Source organism: Heptranchias perlo, unplaced genomic scaffold, assembly GCF_035084215.1.
Source record: "Heptranchias perlo isolate sHepPer1 unplaced genomic scaffold, sHepPer1.hap1 HAP1_SCAFFOLD_56, whole genome shotgun sequence".
Lineage (NCBI taxonomy): Eukaryota > Metazoa > Chordata > Chondrichthyes > Hexanchiformes > Hexanchidae > Heptranchias > Heptranchias perlo.
In genome coordinates, this window is record NW_027139581.1 from 3,150,600 (window position 1) to 3,164,400 (window position 13,801).

General features: G+C 43.6%; 1 protein-coding gene across 1 annotated transcript; it reads left to right on the plus strand.

Annotated features, from left to right (window-relative positions):
* The first annotated feature begins 8,263 nt into the window (after window positions 1-8,263).
* LOC137315752 (probable G-protein coupled receptor 139) lies at window positions 8,264-11,665 on the plus strand. The gene is made up of 2 exons (XM_067980246.1): window positions 8,264-8,333; window positions 10,761-11,665. Exons 1-2 carry the CDS (start codon window positions 8,264-8,266, stop codon window positions 11,663-11,665), a joined length of 975 nt encoding a protein of 324 aa, XP_067836347.1.
* The last annotated feature ends 2,136 nt before the right edge of the window (window positions 11,666-13,801 follow it).

The window sequence follows — 13,801 nt, forward strand, 5'->3', positions numbered from 1 at the left end:
ATAAACGGGAATATATTGAGAGGGGTAGAGGAAGTGAGAGACCTTGGAGTGTATGTGCACAGGTCCCTGAAGGTGGCAGTACAGGTAGATAAGGTTGTGAAGAAGGCACACGGAATGCTCTCCGTTATTCGCCGAGGTATAGAATACAAAAGCAGGGATGTAATGATGGAACTGTATAAAACGCTGGTAATGCCACAGCTGGAGTATTGTGCGCAGTTCTGGTCACCACATTACAGAAAGGACGTAATTGCTCTGGAGAGAGTGCAGAAGAGATTTAAAAGAATGTTGCCAGGCCTTGAAAATTGCAGCTGCAAGGAGAGATTGGATAGGCTGGGGTTGTTTTCCTTGGAGCAGAGGAGGCTGAGTGGAGACTTGATTGAAGTGTACAAAATCATGAGGGGCCCAGGTTGAGGAGGCAGGAAGTAACTGTTTCCCCTAGCGGATAGTTCAAGAACAAGAGGAAATAGATTTAAACTGATTGGCGGAAGGATTGGAGGGGACATGAGGAAAAGCTTTTTTTACCCAGAGGGCGGTGGGTGTATGGAATTCGGTGCCCGAATTGGTGGTAGAAGCAGGGACCCTCAACTCTTTTAAAAAGTACCTGGATCTGCACCTAAAGTGCTGTAAGCTGCAGGGCTACGGACCAGGTGCTGGGAGGTGGGATTAGAATGGGCACATGGTTGTTCTTCGAGCTGGCGCGGACACGATGGGCCGAATGGCCATCTTCTGTGCTGAATCTTTTCTATGGTTCTATGGTTCTATCCCTTTTCAAAGCACTGATGTTGTCTCCCTTCCCGTTAGGTATTTTCACCGCTGAATTTCATTTGCCCCTTTCTATAACTACTTTAATCCAAATTATATTATGATCACTATTACCCAGATGTTCTCCCAATGAAACTCAGTCCACTTGCCTTACTTCATTCCATAACACTGGATCCAGCACCGCCTCCTTCCTCTTTGGGCTAGAAACATACTGATTAAGAAAGTTCTACAAAACACATTTTAGGAATTTTTCACCCTTCTTGCCCTTTACGATGTTGTTCCCCCCAGTCTTCTCTGTTTCTGTGGAAATAATTCCAATATCTGACCCGAAGACAGTTTCCCTTCCTCGGCTTCATTCGATTCAATCGACACTGTGCTCTCTATGGCTTTAATGTAGTTTCTATAATGGGATGCACAAAGCTGCACACAATACTCTGGAATTGTGGGCCAACCCATGTTTTGTACAAATTTGTCATTGCTTCTTTATATTTGTACTGTGTGACCCAACTTATAAAGTTCAAAATGCTGTTTGCATTTGTTTATGATTTATGGAGCTGCCGTCACAATTCCATGGAATTATACATTTAAGTACTTAATTCTCACTTTTACTCAACATCATTCGGCGTCTTTTCATTAACTGTATACACAAATTCATTGATTTGCTTCCAATATCTATCACTTTACATTACAGAGTGGAGCTACAATAGGGGGTGATGTGCAGCCAAATATCGAGAAAAAAACAAGTCAGCTTGGAAGACAGGGCAAATATGTGAGGGCAAGGCTGGATGGCATCTATTTTAATGCAAGGAGTCTTGCGAATCAGGTGGATGAACTGAAGGTGTTGATAAACACATGGGAGTATGATATTGTTGCTGTCACAGAGACATGGTTGAGGGAGGGGCAAGACTGGCAGCTCAATATTCCGGGGTACAGAATCTTCAGGCGAGACAGAGGGGGAGGTATAAGAGGAGGGGGGGTCGCAATATTAATTAAAGAATCAATTACTGCCATAAGGAGGGATGATATATTAGCAGGTTCCTCTAATGAGGCCATATGGGTGGAGCTTAAAAACAAAAAGGGGGCAAGCACTTTGATGGGAGTGTACGATAGGCCCCCAAACAGTCAGGGGGAGATAGAGAAACAGATATGTAGGCAAATCTCAGAAAATTGTGCAAATAATAGGGTAATAATAGTGGGGGATTTCAACTTCCCCAATATTAACTGGGATACTCAGAGTGTAAAAGGCTTAGAGGGTACAAAATTCTTAACGTGCATCCAGGAGAGCTTTTTGAGCCAGCATGTAGAAAGTCCTACAAGAGAGGGGGCGGTACTGGACCTAATTCTCGGGAATGTGGCCGGCCAAGTGGAAGAAGTGCTATTAGGTGAGCACTTTGGTGACAGTGACCATAATTCGGTGAGATTTAAGGTGGTCATGGAAAAGGGCAGGGAGGGGACGGAAATAAAGGTTCTAAATTCGGGGAAGGCCGATTTTAATAGGATAAGGCAGGATCTGGCCAAAATGGACTGGGATCAGCTGCTTGTAGGAAAATCCGCATCGGAGCAATGGGAGTCTTTCAGAAGGGAGATTGAGACCATACAATGGCAACATGTTCCCGTAAAGGTCAAGGGTGGTTCCAAGAACTCCAGGGAACCTTGGATGTCAGGGGATATACGAGAATGGATTAGGAAAAAAAGGAGGGCTTTTGGCAGATACAAAAGGCTAAAGACGGAGGAAGCCCTAGAGGAGTACAAAAAGTGCAGGGGGATACTTAAAAAAGAAATTAGGAGATCAAGGAGGGGCCATGAAATAACACTGGCGAGCAAAATAAAGGAAAATCCTAAGATGTTTTATAAGTATATTAAGGGTAAGAGGATAACTAGGGAAAAAATAGGGCCCATTAGGGACAAAAATGGCAATCTGTGTGTGGAGCCGGCAGATGTAGGAGGGGTTCTAAATGAATTTTTTGCATCTGTTTTCACTATGGAGAAGGACGATGTAGACATAGAAATACGGCAGGGGGACTGTGATATACTCGAACATATTAACATCGAGCGGGAGGAGGTATTGGCGGTTTTAGCAGGCCTAAAAATGGATAAATCCCCAGGCCCGGACGAAATGTATCCCAGGCTACTCTGTGAGGCAAACGAGGAGATTGCGGGGGTTCTGACACATATATTCAGAACCTCTCTGGCCACAGGGGATGTGCCAGAGGACTGGAGAACCGCTAATGTAATACCATTATTCAAGAAGGGGAGTAGGGAAAAACCGGGGAACTACAGGCCAGTGAGCCTAACATCAGTGGTAGGAAAATTATTGGAAAAAATTCTGAAGGACAAAATTAGTCTCCACTTGGAGAAGCAAGGATTAATCAGGGATAGTCAACATGGCTTTGTCAAGGGAAGATCATGTCTGACTAATTTGATTGAATTTTTTGAGGGGGTGACTGGGCGTGTGGATGAGGGTAACGCAGTGGATGTGGTATACATGGATTTCAGTAAGGCCTTCGATAAAGTCCCCCACAGGAGACTGGTCAAGAAGGTACGAGCCCATGGAATCCAGGGTGCCTTGGCACTTTGGATACAAAACTGGCTTCGTGGCAGAAGGCAGAGGGTGATGGTCGAAGGTTGTTTTTGTGACTGGAAGCCTGTGGCCAGTGGGGTACCACAGGGATCGATGCTGGGTCCCTTGCTGTTTGTGGTCTACATTAATGACTTGGATATGAATGTAAAAGGTATGCTCAGTAAGTTCGCTGATGATACAAAGATTGGTAGGGTGGTAAATAGCGAGGAGGATAGCCTCAGTCTGCAGGACGATATAGATGGGTTGGTCAGATGGGCGGAACAGTGGCAAATGGAATTTAACCCGGAAAAGTGCGAGGTGATGCACTTTGGAGGGACTAACAAGGCAAGGGAATAGACAATGAATGGGAGGACCCTAGGCAAGACAGAGGGTCAGAGGGATCTTGGTGTGCAAGTTCACAGATCCCTGAAGGCGGCGGAACAGGTAGATAAGGTGGTAAAGAAGGCATATGGGATACTTGCCTTTATTAGCCGAGGCATAGAATATAAGAGCAAGGAGGTTATGATGGAGCTGTATAAAACACTGGTTAGGCCACAGCTGGAGTACTGTGTGCAGTTCTGGTCGCCACACTACAGGAAGGATGTGATCGCTTTGGAGAGGGTGCAGAGGAGATTCACCAGGATGTTACCAGGGCTGGAGCGCTTCAGCTATGAAGAGAGACTGGGAAGATTGGGTTTGTTTTCCTTGGAGCAGAGGAGGCTGAGGGGGGACATGATTGAGGTGTACAAAATTATGAGGGGCACAGATAGGATGGATACTAAGAAGCTTTTTCCATTCGTTGAGGGTTCTATAACAAGGGGACATAGATTCAAGGTAAAAGGCGGGAGGTTTAGAGGGGATTTGAGAAAGAACTTTTTCACCCAGAGGGTGGTTGGAGTCTGGAACTCACTGCCTGAAAGGGTTGTGGAGGCAGGAACCCTCACAACATTCAAGAAGCATTTGGATGAGCACTAGAAATGCCATAGCATACAAGGCTACGGACCAAATGCTGGAATATGGGATTAGAGTAGACAGAGCTGATGGCCGGCGCGGACACGATGGGCCGAAGGGCCTCTATCCGTGCTGTATAACTCTATGACTCTATGACATACAACTGCCTCGTGTCTGCTCAATCCAGCCAAGCTGCCTGCATCGTTCTTTAATGTTGTTATAGTCTTCCTCATATTTTGCCAAACCCTGCTTTTGTTTCTCAGCAAAATTAGAGATTGTCTAAGTCCAAATCATCTCGAGAAGCAGTGGGAGTTAGTGGGGTTTGGCACATGGACATTCCTTGATTAACCCGAGCACTGCTACCTGCTCCTCAGTTTTAGATCTAATGATGGATCCTAAGAGTTTCTCCACAAACAAGATTGGAACCTTTGGTCTACACGTATCCAATGGATTTCTCTCTCCCTCCCGTACCAAAAACACCAATCTAATTTCATACCAAGACACCACAATGTCAGAACATACTGGGCCTTTCTCAATCATCCCCAGGGAGAAGTGATATCGTAGATTGGATGGCAAAAAGTGAAACAGTCCCTAACCGAAGAGACTAACTATTAAAGCTTCATCCGAGTCATCAGCCAGGGTGCAGTAAAATGTGTTATAACCAAAGAGAAAAAAGACAAATAATTAATAAATCTTCATCTTCGTAACTGTAGCTGGTTTCATCTTAGCTAGCAGACTCCCTGAAGGTTGCCTCACAGTGGGACAAACCTATTTCAATGTGCTGTCTGTGGACAAACCAATTTATGTTGTTCGAACAAAAAGATTTCTCCGAGTAGCTGCCGATGTTAATGTATCTCATCAAATCCGCCTATTATATAAATCTCTTTCTGATACAAGAATATTAGCCCAGAAATTACTTTTGCTCATACAGTGGACAACTAATTAACACATTCCAATGAAAATCAGGAACAACTTGCATTCACAGACCGCCTTTAATGTAATAAACATTCCCAAGGGGATTCACAGGGGCTGGAAGTAAAACAGGCACAAACGGAATCAGGAGGGATGATGAAATCCTTCGGCAAGGAGGGTTTAAGGGGGGTGTAAAACGAGAGACGAAGGGGATCAGGTTGGTTTTAGTTGTGTGAAGGAATGGCCACCAATGGTGGGATGAAGACAGAGGAGGATGGTAAAGTATAACAATAACTACCTGGATTGATAAAGCGCCTTTAACATGGATAAAAGTTAAAGGTGCTTCACAGAGATATCATCCGACAAAAATGGACCCCAGCCAAGGATGGGGATATTCGTAGAGGGACAAAAGCTTGGAGCAAGAGATGGATAGAAAGAAAGAAAGAAAGTTACATTTATTAAGCGCATTTCACAATCTCAGTATGTCCCAAAGTGCTTTGCAGCCAAAGAAATACTGTTGTAATGTAAGAAACACAGCGGGCATACTGCACACAGCAAGATCCCACAAACAGCAATGTGAAATTGAACAGATCATCTGGTTTTAGTGATGTTGATTGAGGCATAAATATTGGCCAGGCCAGCGGGGAGAACTTCCCTGCTCTTCTTCGAATAGTGCCATGGGATCTTGTACATCGACTTGAGGGGTCAGACGGACCCTCGGTTTAACGTCTCATCTGATGAAGGACTGCACCTGTGACAGTGCAGCATTACCTCAGTACAGCACTGAACTGAAGATTTTGTGTTGAAGTCGCTGAAGTTGGTCTTGAACGCACAAACTTCTCATCTTCTAACTCAGAGGCAAGAGTCCCACCCACTGAATCACAGCTGACACCTGAAAGGGAGTAATGTAGATGGGAGAACTTTGGGAGCACACCTGGGGCGTGGACGTGGCTTCAGGTTCAGCTGCCAAAAGTAGGGCAAAGAGATTGTGGATACACAAGCAGCCAGAGGTGGAGGAGAAGAGAGAGGGGCTGTAAAACTGGAGGAGGTTGCAGAGATAGGGAGGGGTGAGGCTCTCATGTATTTAAGCGTAAGGAAGAAAACGATAAAGACTTAGGAGACTGGAAGCCAATGCAGGTCAGTGAGGGCTTGGATGATTGGTGAAGGAGATAGTGAGGGATAGGTTACAGACAGCAGAGTTTTGGATGAGTTGAAGTTTTTGGAGATGCCGGAGAGGAGAACAAAGGCCAGAGAGGGTAGAAAGGCATGGCTAAGGGTTTTAGTAGCAGATTATCAAGGCGAGTGGAACGGGTGTTATTACGGACCCGGAAGAAGGCGGTCTTTGTGATGGAGAGGATATGGGATCAGAAGCTCAGCACGGGGTCGAATGGGACGTCAAAGTTACGAACAGTGAGTTTCAGCCTCAGACAAAAGCCAGGCATGGGGATGGAATCAGTGCCGAGGATTTGGAGATTGTGGGGCCAAAGGTCATGACATTCCAATTGTAACTGGAGGAAATTGTAGCTTATTTAAAACAGGTTGTCGGTCTGATAACACAAAGACATTGGAAAGGTCGACAGGGGCGGTGATTTTGTCCACGTTCAACTGAAAGCAGGTCCATGTTTGCAGACGAAGTCACCATAGATGAGGAAAAGGGATAGGTTACAGACAGCCTTGATAATCTGCTACTAAAACCCTTAGCCATGCCTTTCTACCCTCTCTGGCCTTTGTTCTCCTCTCCGGCATCACCATGTAGATGAGGAAAAGGAGGGAGCCGAGGATTGAACCTTTAGAAACATCAGAGATAACGGTGGTAGGGTGGGAAGAGAAGCTTCTCCCGGTTACGATCAGATCATTGAGTGGAAACAAGCGAGGGTCGTCCCACCAAAAGAGGACAATGTCTGATGAATGAGGAGGTCATGGGTGGATTTGCTGTAGGTGCTTGGGGAAATGTTCATGGTTATGTGGAAAGAGCAAGATGGTGGGACTAATTGAATAGCTCTTTCAAAGAGCCGGCACAAGCAAAATGGGTCGAATGGCATCCTTCAAATTCGATGAATTAATTTGTGGTGGGGTGGGGGGCGGATGCAGAGGGGTGGCCCATGGACGAATTTAAAATCAAGGATGAGAATTTTAAATTTCAGGGATATGGGAGTGGGTGCCAGTGAGGGTCAGTGAGGCCGAGCGGGACCTGGTGCTGGTTGGTCACAGGCAACAGAGATTTGGACGAGCTCAGGTTTATGGAAGGTGGAGGATCGGTGGCCGGCCAGGACTGTATTGGAGGAATGGAGTCTGGAAGGGACAGAGGCATGGATGAGGGACTCAATGGCAATGGGCTGAGGAAGGAATGGAGGCGGGTGAGGGAAACAGGGGGCCTTTGTGATGGAGGTCAAATCAGGTCATCAGTTCAGCTCGGCGTTACACGGGGCCAATTTTACTGGACCCGTTAACCAATGTAGAATAAACGGGTAAACACCTGCAGTAAAATAGCGGAGAGTGGAATCCCAATGGGGCACTTTCAGTCTCCGTCCCCTAATATCACCCACAGTCATTTCTAGGCTGCAATCCTCAACCTGCCCTTTAACTCTCCTCGTGTCGGAGACTCAAAATTCATATTTTGACTGGGAAACTGCAGGAACAGAGTGAAACGGGTCTGGTTGAGTCCCTGGATTTAATGTACACTGCGGATAAATCGGTATACATTATAAATGAATCGCCAAGAGTGAACATGACCAATACAATTATATGAAAACTGTGAATGAAGCCGCTCATTATTGTTGGATCAGTCCTGTATGAGCACAGATTTTAACTTTATTCCTGAGAGAGGTCTCATTAAGATAATGTCCTGGACTTTGAGATGTTTGTGTTATATCCACCACATTATTTATATCGGAGTCAAAGCTGCTGATGTAATGTGTTTGTTCAAGTGACTGTAACTAATAGCAATGATCAGGAGTATAACCATGTCAGTGTCGACTTGTCCCCTGTATAAATCAGGGTTCATTGGAATTCATCAGTTCAGGGCGTCTTCTGGAGTTATGTTTACCAGACCAACAGAAGTGACAGCTTCTCACAGAAATGGGATATCCAGTAATATTTCAGATAGAAGACATTTACTATCCTGCCCTTTCAGCCGTTGGAGTGCCGGGTAAGCTGTTATCTCAGCTGATAATGGCGTAAATCGGTGTTAACTGTGCTGCTGTCCTTGGCGAAATATTTTTTCTCCCTGCATGTTTTGCACGGTGGCCTGAGCTGCTCTACCAGTTTAATGATGGAATGTGTTAAGTTGGTCTTGTTGGAGCTGGTCTGTAATGATCTTTGGAAATCCAACCCTGGCATTGTTACTGGGTGTACTGAATGTACACTACTCTGTACTGAATGTACTGTTCAATAACTGAATGTACTGTTCAATAACTTCTAAACGTTCGGTCTTGTCGCAATTCCATTATATCTGCAATGACCTTTGTATATCCCAAACTGGCATTGTTCCTGGATTATTCTCTGTACTGAATGTATTGGAATCAGGTGTCTGGACTAAGAGATGGTATCAGACCATCAGGAGCTGTTAACAGTTTCATGTTGTGGAACTAACGTGTCCTGGAATATTTTTTCATAAATGTGTTTTCAGTGATTGATAATGAGACAGCTCACGGTCTCAGTGTTCCAAGAAGGCAGAGCAAAGTCCCCCTTCCCCAATAACATGGTTCAGTTTAACAGGGGTTTCAGTCTATTTATTGGTTATCACTTATGAAATGTTATTTCATTGCGTTCATCTGACAGAGCTCCAGTTGTCTGGCTTCTGTATTGAGTTTGTTGCTGAATCTTTCACATCTCCTTTTCTGCTTCACTGTGGATGAATTCATTCTAAGATACAATGTTTTGGTGTTATGCTGTGTCAGTTTGCACTGTAACTGTTGGAATCCTGAGTCCTTCTATTTATCTGTGAATTCTGAGCAGCAGCGGTGACGTTGGCGTTTTGTTTGAAGAACAACACCGCTATCTAATGGTGCACTTTATAATTACAGGAGAAGAATTTCAATCATTGTGAAATCTGGAAGATGTATTTCTTCCATGATTTTACAGATTTCTATGTTTCTTCCATGATTTGCAGATGAAGCAAACAGCGTAGGCGAACAGGAGGAAACTTGGAAATCTGTAGTAACAGTAAACTATTCCACAGAGGCTTCACTATTTAACAAACTGACACTGAGAATAGGATCCGTGGAACACGGGGCTGGTGAACAGAATGTAGGGGCAGGAAGTTAGGATTGAATCGAAAGTGAAAAGGGCGCATTGAGAAAGAGAGTAGAGAGGGCAGAATAATAGATAGAAGAGCGAGAGTGCAATAAAACCCTCACAATCTGACAACTAATAGATAGAGAAGCGATAGAGACTGAGGCGGAGAGGGAAAACGAGAGGGGGGAGGAGGAGCGTGAGACGAGAAAGAGAGAGAAAGAGAGAAAGGGAGAGACAGAGAGAGAATGAGAGAATGAGAGAGAGAGCGAAAAAGCGACAGCAGGGTGAATAATTCATCGGAATGAACTGCTGAAACTTCCAGTACAATTATGAAGAGGAAATGTGACTTGAAGATGTTAATAGGAAGTTGTCAGATTGTGAGAGTTTTATTGCACTCTCGCTGGGTGTGTTTATCGTTATCAGGACCTCAGTCTGTTTTGGTGATTGTTACTTTTCCTTATTCACTGACTGAATAAATAAACATAATTCAAATGTATTTAAAGAATAGAATCAGTGATTTTTTGATCCTAATGAATTATTATGATACTGTATTCTAAAAACTCGGTATCAGCGGAATTCAATGAAGAACGAGGTTGATTTAATGAATACATTTTGATTTAATTTTAATTGAATGTGCAAATTAAATTTAATGAGCACATTTTATAGCCAATGAGCGGTTCCCTGACACCAATAACCACTGAAATGAACTGTTGAATTTATTAGTTGGATTGTGTTAGTGGGGTCTATAGATTAGATTTCCTCTCACATTCTGCTGCAGTCTCTCCCTGTGAATCCCAGTCTCTCCAACCACCACATTGAATCCTCTGTCTCCTCATCCATTGCTTCAGTTCATCCGCTTTCTCACACCAGCTGTTCCTGACTCCCTTCCAGCCACTCTCGGCCTTTCCCCGTTTTGTGCCAACCCCTGTCGGTTCTCTTAACCCAGGGCAACAAATCAGCTGCACCTCCGCCTATCCCCTCACCTTCCCAGCCTCTGCTCTCTTTCCCGTCAGTCTGGAGCCAAATCCGACTTTAACCTGTTGGATTCCCGCTCGGTAAAACTCCTTCTCCCTTCCCCACCGGCACTGCGCTCTCACTCGGCCCTTCCAGTGGATCCGGTGCTCATTTATTCACTTTCTTTATCGATTTCACAATTCATTATTTATAATTGAGTTTAAAAACATCTCTCTTCCTGAAAGCGCTCTCCAGGTGAATGAATCAGTTTCCACCGTTCGATGCAGGAACAAAGCTGGAAATTTAACCCCAGATCCTGTCAAATTGCTGCTTTGGCTCCAGGTCTGATCAGTAATTTCTATGCTTCCTTTTCTCTCTCTTACAGTTAACTTGGTGGCGATTCTGATCCTGTCCCGAGGAAAGTGCGGGCTCTCCAAATGTATCAGTTGCTATCTGGTAGGAATGTCTGTGGCCGATCTCCTGGTCGTTATCACTGATCCGATATTGACACGGGTTGGTCAAATTTATTTCCGCAATTCATTCTTGTTCATTACTCCCGTGTGTCGTCCCATTAAGTACTTGGGTTCTGCAGCCACAGTGGTATCCGTCTGGCTCACAGTCGCTTTCACCTGTGATCGATTTGTGGCTATTTGTTATGAGAATCTTAAAACAAAATATTGCAACGAGAAAACGGCGCTTGCAGTAATAGGGACAGTGAGTGTGTTGGGCTTTTTAGAGAGTGTTCCCTGGTACTTCATATATGAACCTTACCTTACAATTGATAATGTTCCCAGAGATTGTATCTTTAAAGTGATCTTCCGCACTTCCCCAGTATGGGCCGCATTTGAGTTATTTCACCTCATTTTAACCCCTTGTGTCCCGTTCTTTCTGATTTTGCTGCTCAATGTTCTGACGGTCAGACGCATTTTGGTGGTCAGTCGAGTCCGCAGGGGACTCCGGGGCCGCAGCAATGGAGAGAATCACCAGGATCCAGAGATGGAGAACCGAAAGAAATCCATCATTTTACTCTTCAGTATATCGGGCAGTTTTATCCTATTATGGATGACACAGGTTGTAAATAACATTTATCGGCGAATGACAGACACTCGGTATTATAATTCCTTCACTGACCCTCGTTATATCACAGAATCCACATCAAGAATACTGCAGCTTCTCAGTTCCTGCACAAACACGTGTATTTATGTCCTAACCCAGGCTAAATTCAGGGAGGAGCTGAAGAACGCGGTGAAATACCCACTCAATCTAATTGTTAAATTAGTGAAATCGTAGAAAGAGCTGAAGGGTTTCAAGCACTAGAACTATTTCTGGCCATTTCATACTCCACCCACTGCACTTCCCACAGGACAGAAAGTACATTTTATATGAGCTGAAATAATCTTATGTCTGATTCTGAAATTATATTTTATTGATAATATGACCCTTTGAGGCGTGATTCGCTCTGCAGACAACACATGAATTGTTGCTCAAACAGGCGGCACTAAAGAGCTCAACTGGACTTCAACTAAATGGCCGTCCTGCAAAATCGCCAAACCTATCAATCAAAGTAGCTGCTGTGGGCCTGATCAGAATGGGTGCACTCCACATGAATGGAGAGATAGAATGACAGAGATAGACAGACAGACAGAACAAAAAGTAGATAGATGGATAGATAGATTGATGGAGGCAAGGAGAGGAAGAGACATTGAGAAAAACTGACATACAGAGGCAGATAGAAAAGGGAAATGAGAGACAGTTAGAGCCATAAACAGAGAGAAAAGCAGATAACTGTGAAAGGAATAGTGAAGAAAGTGAAAGAAAGGAAGACGTAGAGAAAAAGAAAGTGAAAGTGACTGAAGTGCAGAAAGGGGCAGAGAGAAAAGGACAGTTCACAAGTTAAAGAAAGACGTGAAGAAACAGAGTAAGAGATTTAGATGGAGAAACAGCTGGAGACAATCAAAAAGAAAAATAAATAAACAGAAAAGAGGGAGAAAGAATAAAGGGCAGAAACATAGTGGGGGCAGGAAGATAAATAGAAAAGACAAGAGAGGTGGAAATAACGTGGAAGGAGAAAAATATAATGAGAAAGAAATACATGGAGAAAAAGCACAAACAGGAAAGGAGCATGTATACATTAGAAAACAGAGACAGGAAATGAATAACACAGATTAAGGGAAAGAGAGGGAGTTTACCAGCGAGAGAAAGTTGAGAGAAACAGGTAGACAAATGGAGAAAGAAACTCAGAGGTGCAGAAGGAAAGTGGACAGAAAGTGAGAGGCACACAGGGAAAATTACAAAGAGAGATTGAAACAGGGCAATAGAGATAAAAGAAGTGAAACAAAGAGAACTGGAGACACAGAAAAAATCAGTGCAGGAGAGCGACAGACAGCAAAAGAGACAAAGTGAGACAACAAAAGAAAGAGGCGGATATTTTCTGGTCTACAAATGGACAATGTAATTCATTGAAACGGAATTTGTACACTGCCCTTTATATTAACACATCTCAAAACACTTTACACAATGAATTAATTCTGAACTGCGGAGGCAGCTATGTAAATAAATATGTTTATGAATATAATTACAATATATGTATCTGAACAGAAGAAATTGGAGTTTTTATGTTGATAAAAAGCGTCCAATTGTACTGTTACTTTTTCTTCATTTGTATAAAAGATAATGTTGGACTAATGTGCAAGAATTAATGATGCTTTTACATAGTCTGCGGACAACGAAATTAAAGTTGATTGTGAATTCATAAAAAAGAAAGAGATGGAGAAAGTGAAGAGAGAAATAAAGAAAAGGAGAGATAGAACAGAGAGAGTGAAATGCAGAGCGAAAGAGAGAGAAAGAGTTGAAAAGGGGGTGAGAAGGCAAAAGAGACAGAGATAGAGAGAGAGTGGGGAGACAACGAGCGAGAGGGACAGCGAGGCAAATGGAAATAAGAGATAAAGATGGAAGACAGAAACATAGAGATATAAAGAGAGAAGCAAAGGGTGACAGAGAAAAAATATAGAAATGGAACAGTGATACAGAGACAGAAATTAAAAGAGGGTGAAGTAACAAGACAGAAAAATGCCAGAAAGAAGACTGAGAAAGATAAATATATTGACAGAGAGACAGAACCAGTGAAAGACAGACAGATTAAAAAAACAGCAAGGTAGACACAGGAATGTGATCAACACACAGATAGCACAAAATAATCATAAAACAACTCATTGTAATCAGCTTGGAGTGGGTGAGTGCAGAAGCAGAACAGCAGCAGATGAAGCAGGCGAGCCAGTTAATGGCTGTTCTGGGGGAACAGATTTTAAGTTTAATTTTGACAGTTGTAAAGATGATGCCTGGAGGCTGCACAATAAAGTCACTCAGTCTTGTGTAACTGACCCTGCCCTTTATTTACAGCAGGAGTTTTATCAGCTGCTCTGTACA